The following is a 12,810-nucleotide window of genomic DNA, read 5'->3' as shown; positions in this document are numbered from 1 at the left end:
AAGTAGACATAGTAATCCCTGCCCTGTCACACCACAGGGTTTTGTCAGTGGTCCCCAGCACTTGGCACCAGAGCACCTCCTCCACAAACAGATGAGGGATGCTGTGGACCAGGAAGGTGTGGGAATCAAGCTTGAAAAGCAGCTTAAAGTCTGTTGGGAGTCTCTTGCTTTAGAGCACACATTACTGCAGAATTTACTTTCTAGCCTGTGTACAATATAGTTAGTACAGATATTTCCCTACTTTTGGGAAAAAATTGGTATCTTAAGAAGATGTGTGATAACCCCAAGTCACCCTAAATCTCAGTGTGGCAGCACATGGGCACCTGCTCATTTTGCTCTGTCAAAGTCCAGTGAACACTGCCGAGTGTACTGGGCAGCTCTTTGTAGTTGCCAGCCCTGCTGTCCAGCCTCCTTCAACTTCACATGCCTCTGTGTCAACATATTTCTCTAGCAGGGATAAATCAAATTAATAAGGTGAGTATCAGGAATTAAATGCTTCTATATAGAAGGGAGACACATCACTTCTGCTCCTGTTTCATTGGCCAAAGCAGGTCTCATGTCTACTCAACATCAAGTAAATGAGCAGAAGGTCCAAGAATTAGTGACAGACTGAATTTGGTCAGTGAAAGAAATGTCCACCACATGCATCTGGATCCTGGCCCCTTCCTCTGAAATCTCTGTATGAAGCAGAGTTCATTACCAAAATGAATGCAATCAGATTTATGGCCAAACAGGATATCCAGACCTGGTTTCTCCTTAGCACATAAAGCATTTGCTGCTGGTACGAAAGTGCCTGTCCTACTCACCTCCCTTTGTTTAGACCCCACTGCCTTTGCATCCATTTCTAGTCCCTCCTAGAATGCTCTTTATGCTCCCCAGGAGTCACAATGGACCGTTAAGCCAAAGCCGAGAAGATGTGCTTTCCTTGCCTGTCACTGTTGAAGCCTGGGATGGGGAGTCTTCACATCCTTAGACTGGGGCATCTTCTGAACAAACACTCACTGGAATGCCAGAACCACTCTGTACTATGATGCAGACATCTCCTTGCTGGGGAGTAAGGATGGAAAGAAAAGCACAGAGGAAAGAACAGAAGGAACCATCTATGTGCCCTGGCATTCACTTTAAGGGAAAATAAAGTGTAAGTGAATGCATTTCCTCAAATTTTATTTGTCGTTTTATATGTTAATATGATTGTTAGGTGAACAAGGTCACTCTGTCTGTTAGCAAAGTACCATAATGAATCCTGGTAAAACAGTGAGGTTGACACTATCCCATGCCCTCTGGCTCTTGCTGGGGGCTCTCCCACTGCATTTTAAAACTTCTATAAAATCCTACTTATAGATGCCCTCCTATAGCTTTCCATGCACTGGACCTTGTACTGGTTAGACTCATCAGGGTTCAGTAAGGGACCCATGCAGAAATACCTCAGCAATGGGCAGACATAGAGACATGAAGAAATTTCTTTCAGCTGTAGTAACTCCAAGACTGAAATTTACAGCAAGTCTTATACAAAACAAGGTTAGTAACTCTGCATCTTCGGTATATAGTGTGGTTACTAGACCTCTCCTGTCTTTGGTTACTCACCATTTAAACTCCCTCGGACATTAAATTAATAAATAGATCAAAATTGATATCAGTAAGGAAACTATAGCGCTCCAGCAAAGTTCTATATGACAAAAGGAAACATGCAGGATAAAAAGGAAAAGTGATTAATAAACATATTAAAATTTAAACCTGCTAATACTCAAATAATTAAAACTATAACCACAGCACACATGTTTATCAAAATGGCATTTTCTTTTTTTTTTTTCCTTTCTTTTTTCTTTCTTTCTTTCTTTTTTTTTTTTTTTGAGACAGAGTCTTGCTTGATCTGTCACCCAGCCTGGATGGTAGTGACATGATCTTGGCTCACTGCAACCTCTGCCTTATGGGTTCAAGCAATTCTCCACCTCAGCCTGCCAAGTAGCTGAGATTACAGGCATGTGCCATCATGCCTGGCTAATTTTTGTATTTTTAGTAGAGACGGGGTTTTGCCGTGTTGGCCAGGCTGGTTTTGAATTCCTGACCTCAAGCGATTCGCCCACCTTGGCCTCCCAAACTGCTAGGATTACAGGCATGAGCCACCACGCCCAGCTGCAAAATAGCCATTAGTATCTCAGATGGGAGAGGGTAAGGGTTAAATTAGAGTAGTAACCTTTGTCTGAGTCACACGCGTTGTGTAAGAGAGAGAAGAGTAAAGCTCCTCTTGTATGTGTATGAGACGAGGTCTCAGAGCCCCTGTGAATAAAATCTTCCGAAGTCTCTCCCTCATGGAGTGTCCTGTTTGTGTAGTGGGAGGGGCACCATGATTGAGTCCCTTGTTGGCTAACTCCTGGAGCCATTGGTCTCTAAGCACATTTCACTAGACTGTAAATTCTACTCCAGGACATACATTGATCTTTTAAATTTTGCGTTCCCTGTGCATAATTCAGAGTCTGCCACATAATAGGGATGTCTGTGAATACCAATGGAGAAGTTTATTATCTTCACAAGCAGTGTGATTCCTCATGAGGCCCAAAATCTGCCTACATGGAGGTGAAATGTAAATTTCTGTAATTTGTGTTAACCAGTCTGGGACACATGTTGTTGCCACAGTGTCTACCACAGGCTGCCCTCACCCTCTTTCTCCCTTGCCTGTCTTCCCCCATGGAGGTGAGCAAAGCCAGACACCAATCTCCTTGCAACTGATGAGGAGAGACGAGGCAAATGATTGGCAAGGGAGTCTTCTGGGGTGGAGTGGAGTTTCTCCAAAGATTCTTTCTTGCAAAAAAATAAAAAAGAAGAAGCCCAAGGAAGAACACTTCTGTCCTGCACTCTTCCTAGTCTCCTGTCTTTGAATGTGATTGTGGACATGAAGCCCAAATTTACAGAAAGACTTGGTAATCATGAATGCTCCATATCACCTAAATGCCAACCCAGAGCACAGGCCATCAAACAGCAGCAACTACCTTCTCATAGATGTCTTGCTATAGGAGAGCAGTAATGCCATTTTTGATCAGGCATTCTGATACTTGTAACTAAAGCATTCCTTATTGGTGTCATATCCCACATATTTACACTATTTACTCCTCTGCTGGGCTTGGGAAATGGAAAACCATTCATCTGTTTCTTTTTTTTTTTTTTGAGACGGAGTCTCACTCTGCCACCCAGGCTGGACTGCAGTGCTATGATCTCGGCTCACTGCAACCTCTACCTCCCAGGTTCAAGCGATTCTCCTGCTTCAGTCTCCCAAGTAACTGGGATTATAGGTGCCCGCCGCCACCACACCTGGCTAATTTCTTCTTTTTTTTTTTTTTTTTAGGATGGAGTCTCACTCTGTCACCAGGCTGGAGTGCAGTGGCATGATCTCGGCTCACTGAAACCTCCGCTTCCCGGATTCATGCCTCCAAGTAGCTGGGACTACAGGCACGCACCACCATGCCCAGCTCATTTTTGTATTTTTAGTAGAGACGTGGTTTCACCATGTTGGCCAGGATGGTCTTGATCTCTTGACCTTGTGGTCCACCCTTAGCCTCCCGAAGTGCTGGGATTATAGGTATGAGCCACTGTGGCTGGCCCTCTGTTTCTTTTAACACTTTATTTACATGCTGTGAACTGTCAGTTCAAAATGCTTTAGTACAGGGGTCCCCAATTCCTGGGCCACAGACCAGTACTGCTTAAGAACCAGGCCACACAGGTGAGTGGCTGGTGAGTAAGCATTATCGCTTGAGCTCTGCCTCCTGTCAGATCAGTGGCAGCATTAGATTCTCATAGGAGCAGGAACCCTATTGTGAACTGTGCATGAGAGGGATCTAGGTTGCCTGAGCCTTATGAGAATCTAATGCCTGATGATATGAAGTGGAACAGTTTCATCCCAAACTACTCCCCTACCCTGTCCATGGAAAAATCATCTTCCATGAAACTGGTCCCTGGTGCCAGAAAGTTTGGCAACTGCTACTTTAGTAGAACCAGAATAAGACATATCAGTTCATTTTTGCTTCTACTCACCTGACATTTGTTTATTGAATACATGCTTCTTACCCAGCTCAATGCTAAGAGCTACTTTACTTAGCCTTCCTAACAAGCTTTACTTAGCCTTCCTAACAGGCTAAGTAAAGTATCTCTTAGCATAGAGCTTGGTAAATAGCATGTGCTCAATAAACTTGTCCATTCTTCTAATACGTTTACGTCCTCTGTACATCAATGGATCTGAATGCACACAGTATTTCTCTTGTTAGTGTCATATAAGTAGTAGCCTGAATTCAAGAAGTCTCATGAGAGACATCATTTGCCGTAGACAGGCTTAGCAAACTTAGCCTTCTTTTTTTTTTTTTTTTTTTTAAAGACAGAGTCTCGCTCTGTTGCCAGGTGGAGTGCAGTGGCGCAATCTCAGCTCATTGCAACCTCTGCCTCCCGGGTTCAAGCGATTCTCCTGCCTCAGCCTCCTGAGTAGCTGAGACTATAGGTGCCCACACCCAGCTAATTTTTGTATTTTTAGTAAAGATGGGGTTTCACTATGTTGGCCAGGATGGTCTCAATCTCTTGACCTCATGATCCACCCACCTTGGCCTCCCAGACTGCTGGGATTACAGGGATGAGCCACTGCGTAGCCTTCTTAACAGGCTAAGTAAAGTAGCTCTTAGCATAGAGCCTGGTAAATAGCATGTACTCAATAAACTTTTCCATTCTTCTAGTACGTTTTGTCTTCTGTCACATCAATGGATCTGAATAACACAGTATTTCTCTTGTTAGTGTCACATAGGTAGCAGCCTGAATTCAAGAAGCCTCATGACAGATATCATTTGTCACAGAGAGGCTGACTGTGGAGGCAGGTGTCCCTTGTGAGGATTTCAAAAGCACTAGGAAAGATGGATGAATTTTCCAACTTTGCTGTGATTTTATTGACAAGTGAATTTTCAAAGGCTTGTCTGGTATCTGCTTTGCAGATTTTCCCTTTGCTTTTTTATTTTTTATTTATTTATTATTTATTTTTTGGGGGTTAATACTTTTAATTACATGATTGTAATTATACAATTTCCACTATTCGATATTTTGTATAAAACCAGTTACAACCCACAAGATTTTCAAATGTGACAATATGTATCAAACTACACACATACGCAAAGTTTACAGGCCATTAGGAAGATTTATCTTAAAAATACCTTCAGGAAAATAAACATCCATTCAACCAGTTCTCTTGGCTTTAAAAAATACGATTAGAAATATACACTGTAAAAAAAAAATCAAGACAATGATTGATCAATACTGATCAGTTACATTTTAAAACTTTTAATAATCTGTACATGAGTGCAGGTCAGATAAAAGTCTGCAAATTGTTAATAGAAAACTGCAATACTATCATCGGATGAACATATCTGCTGACAAGTCTACCAGGTAATTAAGGAGGTAATTTCCTACACAGTATAGGTGAATTGTCCAGTCTTTAAACACATCCGGAGTCATCTCCACTCAGTGACCAGGAGAATACCCTGATGTGGGGAAATGGAAGAACAGCAGCTAGCCTCTTCAGGGCAGTTTCAGCGGGAAAGAACATTTAAAGGAACAATAAAATAGGTTTTAAAAGTTGCTTGTGATGAGCACTGCTTTCCAAAATGCAATAATGATTTTTTTTTTAAATGCAGAAAGAGAAGCTATGTTAAGAACAGACATCCAATCAATGCACTGCTTCTGTGGCTCAGATGGTGAGTGGGAAAAGGGAGGGCCCCAGGAGAGCCCTCGGGCCACGCACAAGCTCAGGCCATCCAGCCCAGCGAGCACACTGGCCTCGAGCACGCTGACCTCGAGCACTCTGGCCTCGTGACAATGCTTGGGAACTCCTCTAAAACTTGCCTAGGCCCAAGAAAAGAGAGAGGGAGCAATCACCCCTGTGAGAGGGCTAGAGGGGAGGGGAGGAAGTAGGTAGGGGACAGGCTAGGGGCATCAAGCTCGGAACAGGGAAATTCTGGAGGCCGGCAGAGCCGCGTGCTGCCGGGAAGCACTAGCCATGCCAGGCCATTCTGCTCTCATGAGGCGCTGCTCTCCACCAAGTTCTACAAAAAGCCACGTCCGTCCGTACTTCTAGGAACCCAGTTTGGCAGATGCTCTTCCTCCAGACTGTCCTTGACTCTTGATAATTTTGAGTCCCCAGAAAGCTTCAAGGGCACCTAAAAATATTCACTTCTAATTTTAATTCCATTGCAAACTGTCCCGGTGTACTTTCAGGGCTATTTAAGTCTCTTAAGTTAAGGGAATCTATCTGACAGACACAGTTTCATGTTCCATAGCAACAAGGTCTTCTATAACAAGGACTCTAATCCCAGAAGATTCTGGGTGTTTGTGGTTTTAGTTGGGGGTGAGGGGAAGAGTCCACTCTCATTCACAGCAGGAAGAACTTTCCATCCCTCAGACCTGGAGACTTCCTGGATTCTAGAGACGGTCCCCATAAGTCTAGAGATGGTCCCCATAAGTGTAACACTGTTGCTATGCACACCATCCCAAGTCATTTGGTTATTACAAGGAATGCTTCTTCACCAAATCACAAATTTTCTATGACTAACTTCAGTGAACCAGTTATACAGAAGGATTTTTAGAAAGAGTCACAGTGATAGCAATTCTAGGTGGAAACTTGAGCAGGCAACATGAAGAGGCAGTTTATAAAATGAAAAAGGACTGTGGTTCCGCCGACACCCTTTCTTTTCTTGGACGAAACACTAGGAGGCTCGTTCACCGTGAGGGAGACAGTACTCACAAGAGCTGTGGCACACACATTTACTTGTTCTGATGGGATGAAAAGCCAAACTAAGAAGGAATCAGATGGAAGCACAATTTTCACAACTACCTGGATTATTATTTATGGAGGGGATGGCCTTAAAAAGGGTAAGAGGAAGAAGAAGTGCCCTGAGAATTCAATGCTTTATGCATGGCACAGTTTAAATATTTATATTGTCTCAGCTTAAACTAGCAAAAGGAATGTTCCTCCTCCCACCGAAATCTTATTGAAGAGTGGTCTTCCCACAGCCAAGTGGGTCTTTGTGCCTATTCATTTCCAGGGACAGAAAACCACTGTTTTTCTGTGATCCAGTCCCCAGTGTTTAAAAGCTAGCCTGACTCCACCCCATAGTGCCTGGCAGGGAAAGAGTCACTTGTTTGGCTGAGAATACGGCATCTTCCGTCTCTCCTGATGCTGGTCAATTTCATACTTTCTTCCAAGAAAGTACACCAAAATGGAGGCACTGCCTTTCAATTACTTTTTGCATTAAAGACTTCAACTTGTTTATTCCAACTGCTTTTATTTCTTACAGTTTTGTGAAAAAGGCAGCTTCTTAAAATGGAGTTGCCTCCTGATCTGGCACATGCCTTGTGACTTAGGAGAGCATTTGTCTCCCACTGCCTGTCAACATCTCAGCCCTCCAGGCTCCCAGCACAGGCAAAAATGGGTTAACAATCATTAAACCACCCACTTCTTATGGAAGGAACTGAGGTGAGTACTAAATATTCTTTTATTTTGGGCCCCATTTTTTTTTTTTTTTTAGCAGCAAAACAATTCTGTTTCTCTAATTGCTTCATGGCACAGACTCTGCTGTGTTCCAGTAGGGCTGCAGGAGAAGGCACTCTGCAGAGTTACTAGTTGTGTTCCCTAGCCAAAGGCAACAGTGAGATTCAGAAGCAGATCATTGTTACTGAGATCACAGGCCTTATCAATGGCCTTAGGCTGATCTCATAAGGAAAAAAAAAAATCCAATGTTACAGAGAAGGACTCTAAAAAAGCGGTAACTTTTTTTTTTTTTAAAGCCGACATTATTTGGGATTGCTGTTTCCAAGGGGAGAAACCAATAGTGTGTTTTTTCCATGCATGGAAGGAAATATGATTTTAATTTGTATGACTGGCAACCAAACAATGGGCAACCTCCCAGTTCTTCAGTCCCTAAAGGACAGAAAAAGGAATGACTTGCAACATCTTCCAAATCTGAAGTCAGTTTCTCCTCCTGAGTCTTCTAAAGCTACCATTAATATTCTCTTGCAAGTTTTAGGTTACCAAGGTACCACCTGGTATTACAACATGCAACAGTGTTTAAATGTGGTTTTCACAGATTCTTGTTAATAAAGCACTCTTTGGTGGAAGACAAGCAGCTTGGGTACTTAACAGAGTTAATATTACAACAGTATTACAAATAGTCAAGTGAAGATGATAAAGCCAAATAGTATCAAATTACAGAAAGTACCATTTCAGGAATGCCTTTTGTATCTTTACAAATTTTGACACAGGGTCACAAGGTGAACAGAAAATAAATATATAAAAAACCTCCATCAGATCCTCAATTCTTCTGAAGGCCAGCAACTACAATGCTTGCCATCACAGGGACACACATGCACCACAGACCAGCCAGCTCCCTGGGTACCAGAGGGCTTGGGTATTTACACCTGAGACTAAATTTACGACAGCACTTTTGTTGTTCAGCTTGAGAGCTGGGCCCTTCTTTGAGTCATTCTTTTTGGGAGCAAGCCCCCCAGAATCCGGCCATAAACTGGCCCCAAAACTGGCCATAAACAAAATCTCTGCAGCACTGTAACATGTTCATAATGGCCCTAACGCCCACACTAGAAGGTTGTGGGTTTACAGGAATGAGGGCAAGGAACACCTGGCCCACCCAGCCCAGAGTGGAAAACCACTTAAAGGCATTCTTAAGCCACAAACAATAGCACGAGCGATCTGTGCCTTAAGGACGTGCTCCTGCTGCAGTTAACTAGCCCAACCTATGCCTTTAATTCAGCCCATCCCTTCATTTCCCATAAGGGATACTTTTAGTTAATTTAATATCTATAGAAACAATGCTAATGACTGGTTTGCTGTTAATAAATATGTGGGTAAATCTCTGTTCGGGGCTCTCAGCTCTGAAGGCTGTGAGACCCCTGATTTCCCACTTTACACCTCTATATTTCCCTGTGTGTGTCTAGCACCACTGGGTTAGGGTCTCCCTGACTGAGCTGGTCTCGGGACATTTGCTTGCACCCAAACTCAAAAGTTCATTACTGAAACTCCAGTGGACATTTTCTCCATTGATTAGCTTCTTAGGTGGAAAGCAACTAAGTCTTTTGCAATTTTGTTTTGTTTTCAAATTGTGCTAATTTCTGTTGCAGTTTTCAGTTCCTAGAGTCTTCCTTCAGTTCTGGTCACAGGTTTTTACTTAATGCAAGACCGTTTTAGTCCTTGAAATGGAAAGAAGCAGCTATCTGTCGGGGGTCCTGATGGCTACTATGTTCTGAAACCTTTGAGACAGAATAGCAGGATGGGAAGAATGTAGTCACAAACAATCCACCAGATGACAACACTACACAGTGCAGAGGTCAGCACAGCCAGGGGACATGTGAGAAGAATAGCGTTTGTTTTTGACTGTCTTTGGCTTTTCAGGGCCCGAAGTCTATCACCTTGTGTCACTCCATTGATTTCGTCGTCATCACTGTAAGGTTCAGGTTCTTGCTGGTCTTGATTCTCGACCCCATTTATGGAAATGTCATCAACACCAGAGAGAAGTTTGGAGAAGGCTGCTCTGTGTTGTCCATTCTCCTGCCCCTTTAACTTCCGACGAAAATAGTCCCCTTCCAGCCAGAGGCTTGTTTGCTTCATCACCAAAAACTGCTGCTGAGGCCCAATCACCAAGCCAGGTCTGCAGATCCTTACCCACGCAATGGTCTCGGCTGCTGTCATCCTGTAATGCTTCATGATGTAGCAGGCTATCAGAGTGCCCGTGCGACCAAGGCCAGCTTTACAATGTACTGCAATGGCACCCTCAGCATTTTCACAGATATCCAGAAATCCTTTGACTATGGCATCAGTAGGGGTGCTGCCATCCGCAAAGAAAAGATCATGGTGATCGAAGCCAGCATCCGTAAAGCGTTTGGCATCATACATCCTTTTATTCAGACGAATAATGGTAGTAACATTGTGATTCTTAAAATATTGAATATAAGTCTCGGGAGAATGTTGGTGGTAACCACTTTCAAGTCTGGCTCTTGAATGAGGTCCACAGAAGGCAATAAATCGGTCTGGTATTATCCAATTTAAATCTCCGTTTTCTGCTTTTTCATAGTGTTCATATTCATCAAGGTTAAATGAGTTGAAATTAAGGAAGCCATACTGCATTGCCTTCTTTACTGCATGAAAACAGTCAAGAAGTGTAATGTAGAAATTGCAGCTTCCATAGGCAGCATCTCTGAAAGGAATATAGGATGTATCTCCAAAGATTAATATTCTATATGCTTCTTCTGGGGTTCTCCCCAAATATATAACCATGTAGCATCCAACAAGGAAGGCAGCATTTGCTTGTTTTCTCTGATCAGAGCCAGTAAAATGAACAATTTTCTTCCTTAACATTGTAATGGACTTTAATTTCTTATTTATCTTGCAACAATATCTGTAAACCATTGCCAGATTGAGTGGTCCAAAGTCTTCGGAGAAGTTCTCATATTCGAGTTCATTATCTATGCTGAAATAATGTACATTTGATGCACTCTTTGGTCTGCTGTAGAGAATGGCAAAACGAAGGCGATCGGTGATGTCCAGGTACACGTCGTCCTGGGGGTCCCGGAGGCGCGGGTCCTGCTGCGTGGAGCTGCGGATCTTCTTCACGCCCGGCGAGGTCAAAGAGCAGCGCGGCGAGCAGGGGGGCGCGGCGGCCCAGCTCGACCGCCCCTCGCTTTTCCGCTTCATGGAGGCGGCCGCGGCCGCTCAGGGAGCAACGACCACGGCCCCGCGCGCGCCCGCCGAGGCTCCCGCCAGCCCCGCGCGGGTTCTCGGGACGGCGGGCACAGAGCGGCGTTGCGGGGACGGCGGGAGCCGGCGGAGCCCAGAGTGAGGCGGTCGTGCAGGAGCCGGAGGAGGGGCCCTGCCCGCAGCACCTGCCCCGCTCCCTCCTGCGACCGCCCTCCCTTTGCTTTTTTAAACCATGAGCTGAAGGGCTATATCATACTGACATCAACAAAGTGTTAGATGAATAAGTCATAATGCTCTTGTCATAGCAACCACCTGGATCTTAACCTTCTCTCCAGTCTCTGGAAATTCAGCCAAGTAAGTGTTACTTTGAGTATGACTTTATTACCAAATGACAGTATTTTTGAAGCACTCATTTAGGATCCATTAAAAGTTGGAGATTGTGACCATTTGATACTGAAAGTCATGCCTGCTTGGAGACAAGTTAATGTTGACATATTGCTCTTTCACCAACTCTTCCAATAGCCCAACCTTGGAAACATGGGAGCACAAGATAGTTACATCGATAGTTTAAAAGATGGCATTTCTTTTTTGTGTTCTATGTGGGCTTTCCAAAGAAAAGTCTTGGAGAAGCTAAACAATGTGTGTAGAAGATCACACAGGGATATCACAAGTGATAAATTTTATACCCAGTGTCATCCCAGAGCCAACATGCAGCTCTGCACTCCTTGGCAAGGGAACAGGCCTCTCTCTCCTTCACCAAAGAGAGCTTCATGAAGCTTCATCCCTAAGTTCTGTGTTGGGGGTAAAATAAAGAAGAGGACTGATGGGTTGTTCATGAGCTTACTACTCATTCATACATCTTCTTGCCCTTTCTGTTTGGTGGGATTTCCCCTAATCATTTATATCCTTCTGGTGTCCACAAGGAGTGAGACCTAAATTCCCAATTAGATAAGCTTTATGAAATTTTAAAAGTAAACGTATATATTGGAATTAGTTTAGGAGAAAGGAGAGAAGAGTAAAAGGAGATAGGTAAAGACTCATATTTGTCCTTAAAGATTCAAGCTTCTGGTTGCCACAAATATTTTGATTAATGGGGACCTCAAGACTAATTTTGTTCACCACTGTCCCAATGCTTGCCCCCTGTCCACAACATTTCTGTCCAATGAATGCATTGTATTTTCTTTTTTCCAGTTTCTGTTGGAATACCCATATCTGATAGGAAACACATGTCTGAAGGCATGCAGTGAGGATGTTGATTTCCCTTGCCTTTTCTTATCATTTATTAATAGATTCAGAAACAATTTACTGAATGTTTGCTCTTTGCTAGAGACCTGGTTCTTGCTAAGAAATGCAACCTTTCATGTTAGACAGTCTTGCTCTTGGAATTTGCTTGTATAGTCACCACACTATCCATGAACACTTAGACCCCTGATTATAATAATTTAAAAAATCCTAAAGACAACTGATTAGAAAAGTCACTTCATCCAGGTTGGGCCACTCAGATCCCTTCCTCTATGAAGTAAACTTGAGTCCCAGAGCCCCTCCTTATTCTCTTTGGCGTCCCCGAGTGAAATGCTCATGTAAAATTTAATCTGGGTAGCCATATCTGAAATAAGTGAAAGGTAAGCTGAGAAGGCCATCCTTCTAAGAAAAAATAATAAAGCAGACTCCTAGAGAGAAACAACAATGATTGACCACGTGGCACCGGAGACGATGGAGACTGTTATCTATCCTTTCAGCCTGAGGTGGTTTCCCTCTAGTTATTGGCATCTACTTCTCAAGAGATCTTCTCCTTAAGTTCCCGAGATACTATCTTATTCTTCCTTCCCCAGTCCTCCTGCAATTGTCTGGCTAGTCTGAGAGTGTTTCTATCTACAACTCAATGATTTCTGCCTGGGTCTTTGTTATTCAGGTAACCACAGGAACAGACTCTTTTGACACACCTGAAAAGGTATGTCCATAGCCGCTTCTCTGTGGGAGGAAAGTAAAGGGCTCTACTTTTCTCAGAGAGGTTATTTATTTTTCATTGTTGAATCCCTTTTGCTCCATCTACCTTTACTGTTGAACTCCAATGTGTGTGG

At 43.4% G+C, this 12,810-nt stretch overlaps 1 protein-coding gene across 1 annotated transcript; it reads right to left on the bottom strand.

The window, feature by feature from the left end:
* Positions 1 to 5,291: 5,291 nt before the first annotated feature.
* On the bottom strand, positions 5,292 to 10,963 carry CDC14C (cell division cycle 14C). Its single transcript, XM_054559197.1, has one exon. The coding sequence runs from the start codon at positions 10,724 to 10,726 to the stop codon at positions 9,272 to 9,274; it is 1,455 nt and encodes a 484-aa protein (XP_054415172.1). The 5' UTR covers positions 10,727 to 10,963; the 3' UTR covers positions 5,292 to 9,271.
* Between the last annotated feature and the right edge of the window lie 1,847 nt (positions 10,964 to 12,810).

The sequence above is a fragment of the Pongo abelii genome, chromosome 6 (genome assembly GCF_028885655.2).
Source record: "Pongo abelii isolate AG06213 chromosome 6, NHGRI_mPonAbe1-v2.0_pri, whole genome shotgun sequence".
NCBI lineage: Eukaryota > Metazoa > Chordata > Mammalia > Primates > Hominidae > Pongo > Pongo abelii.
This window is presented reverse-complemented; position numbering and strand designations above follow the sequence as displayed.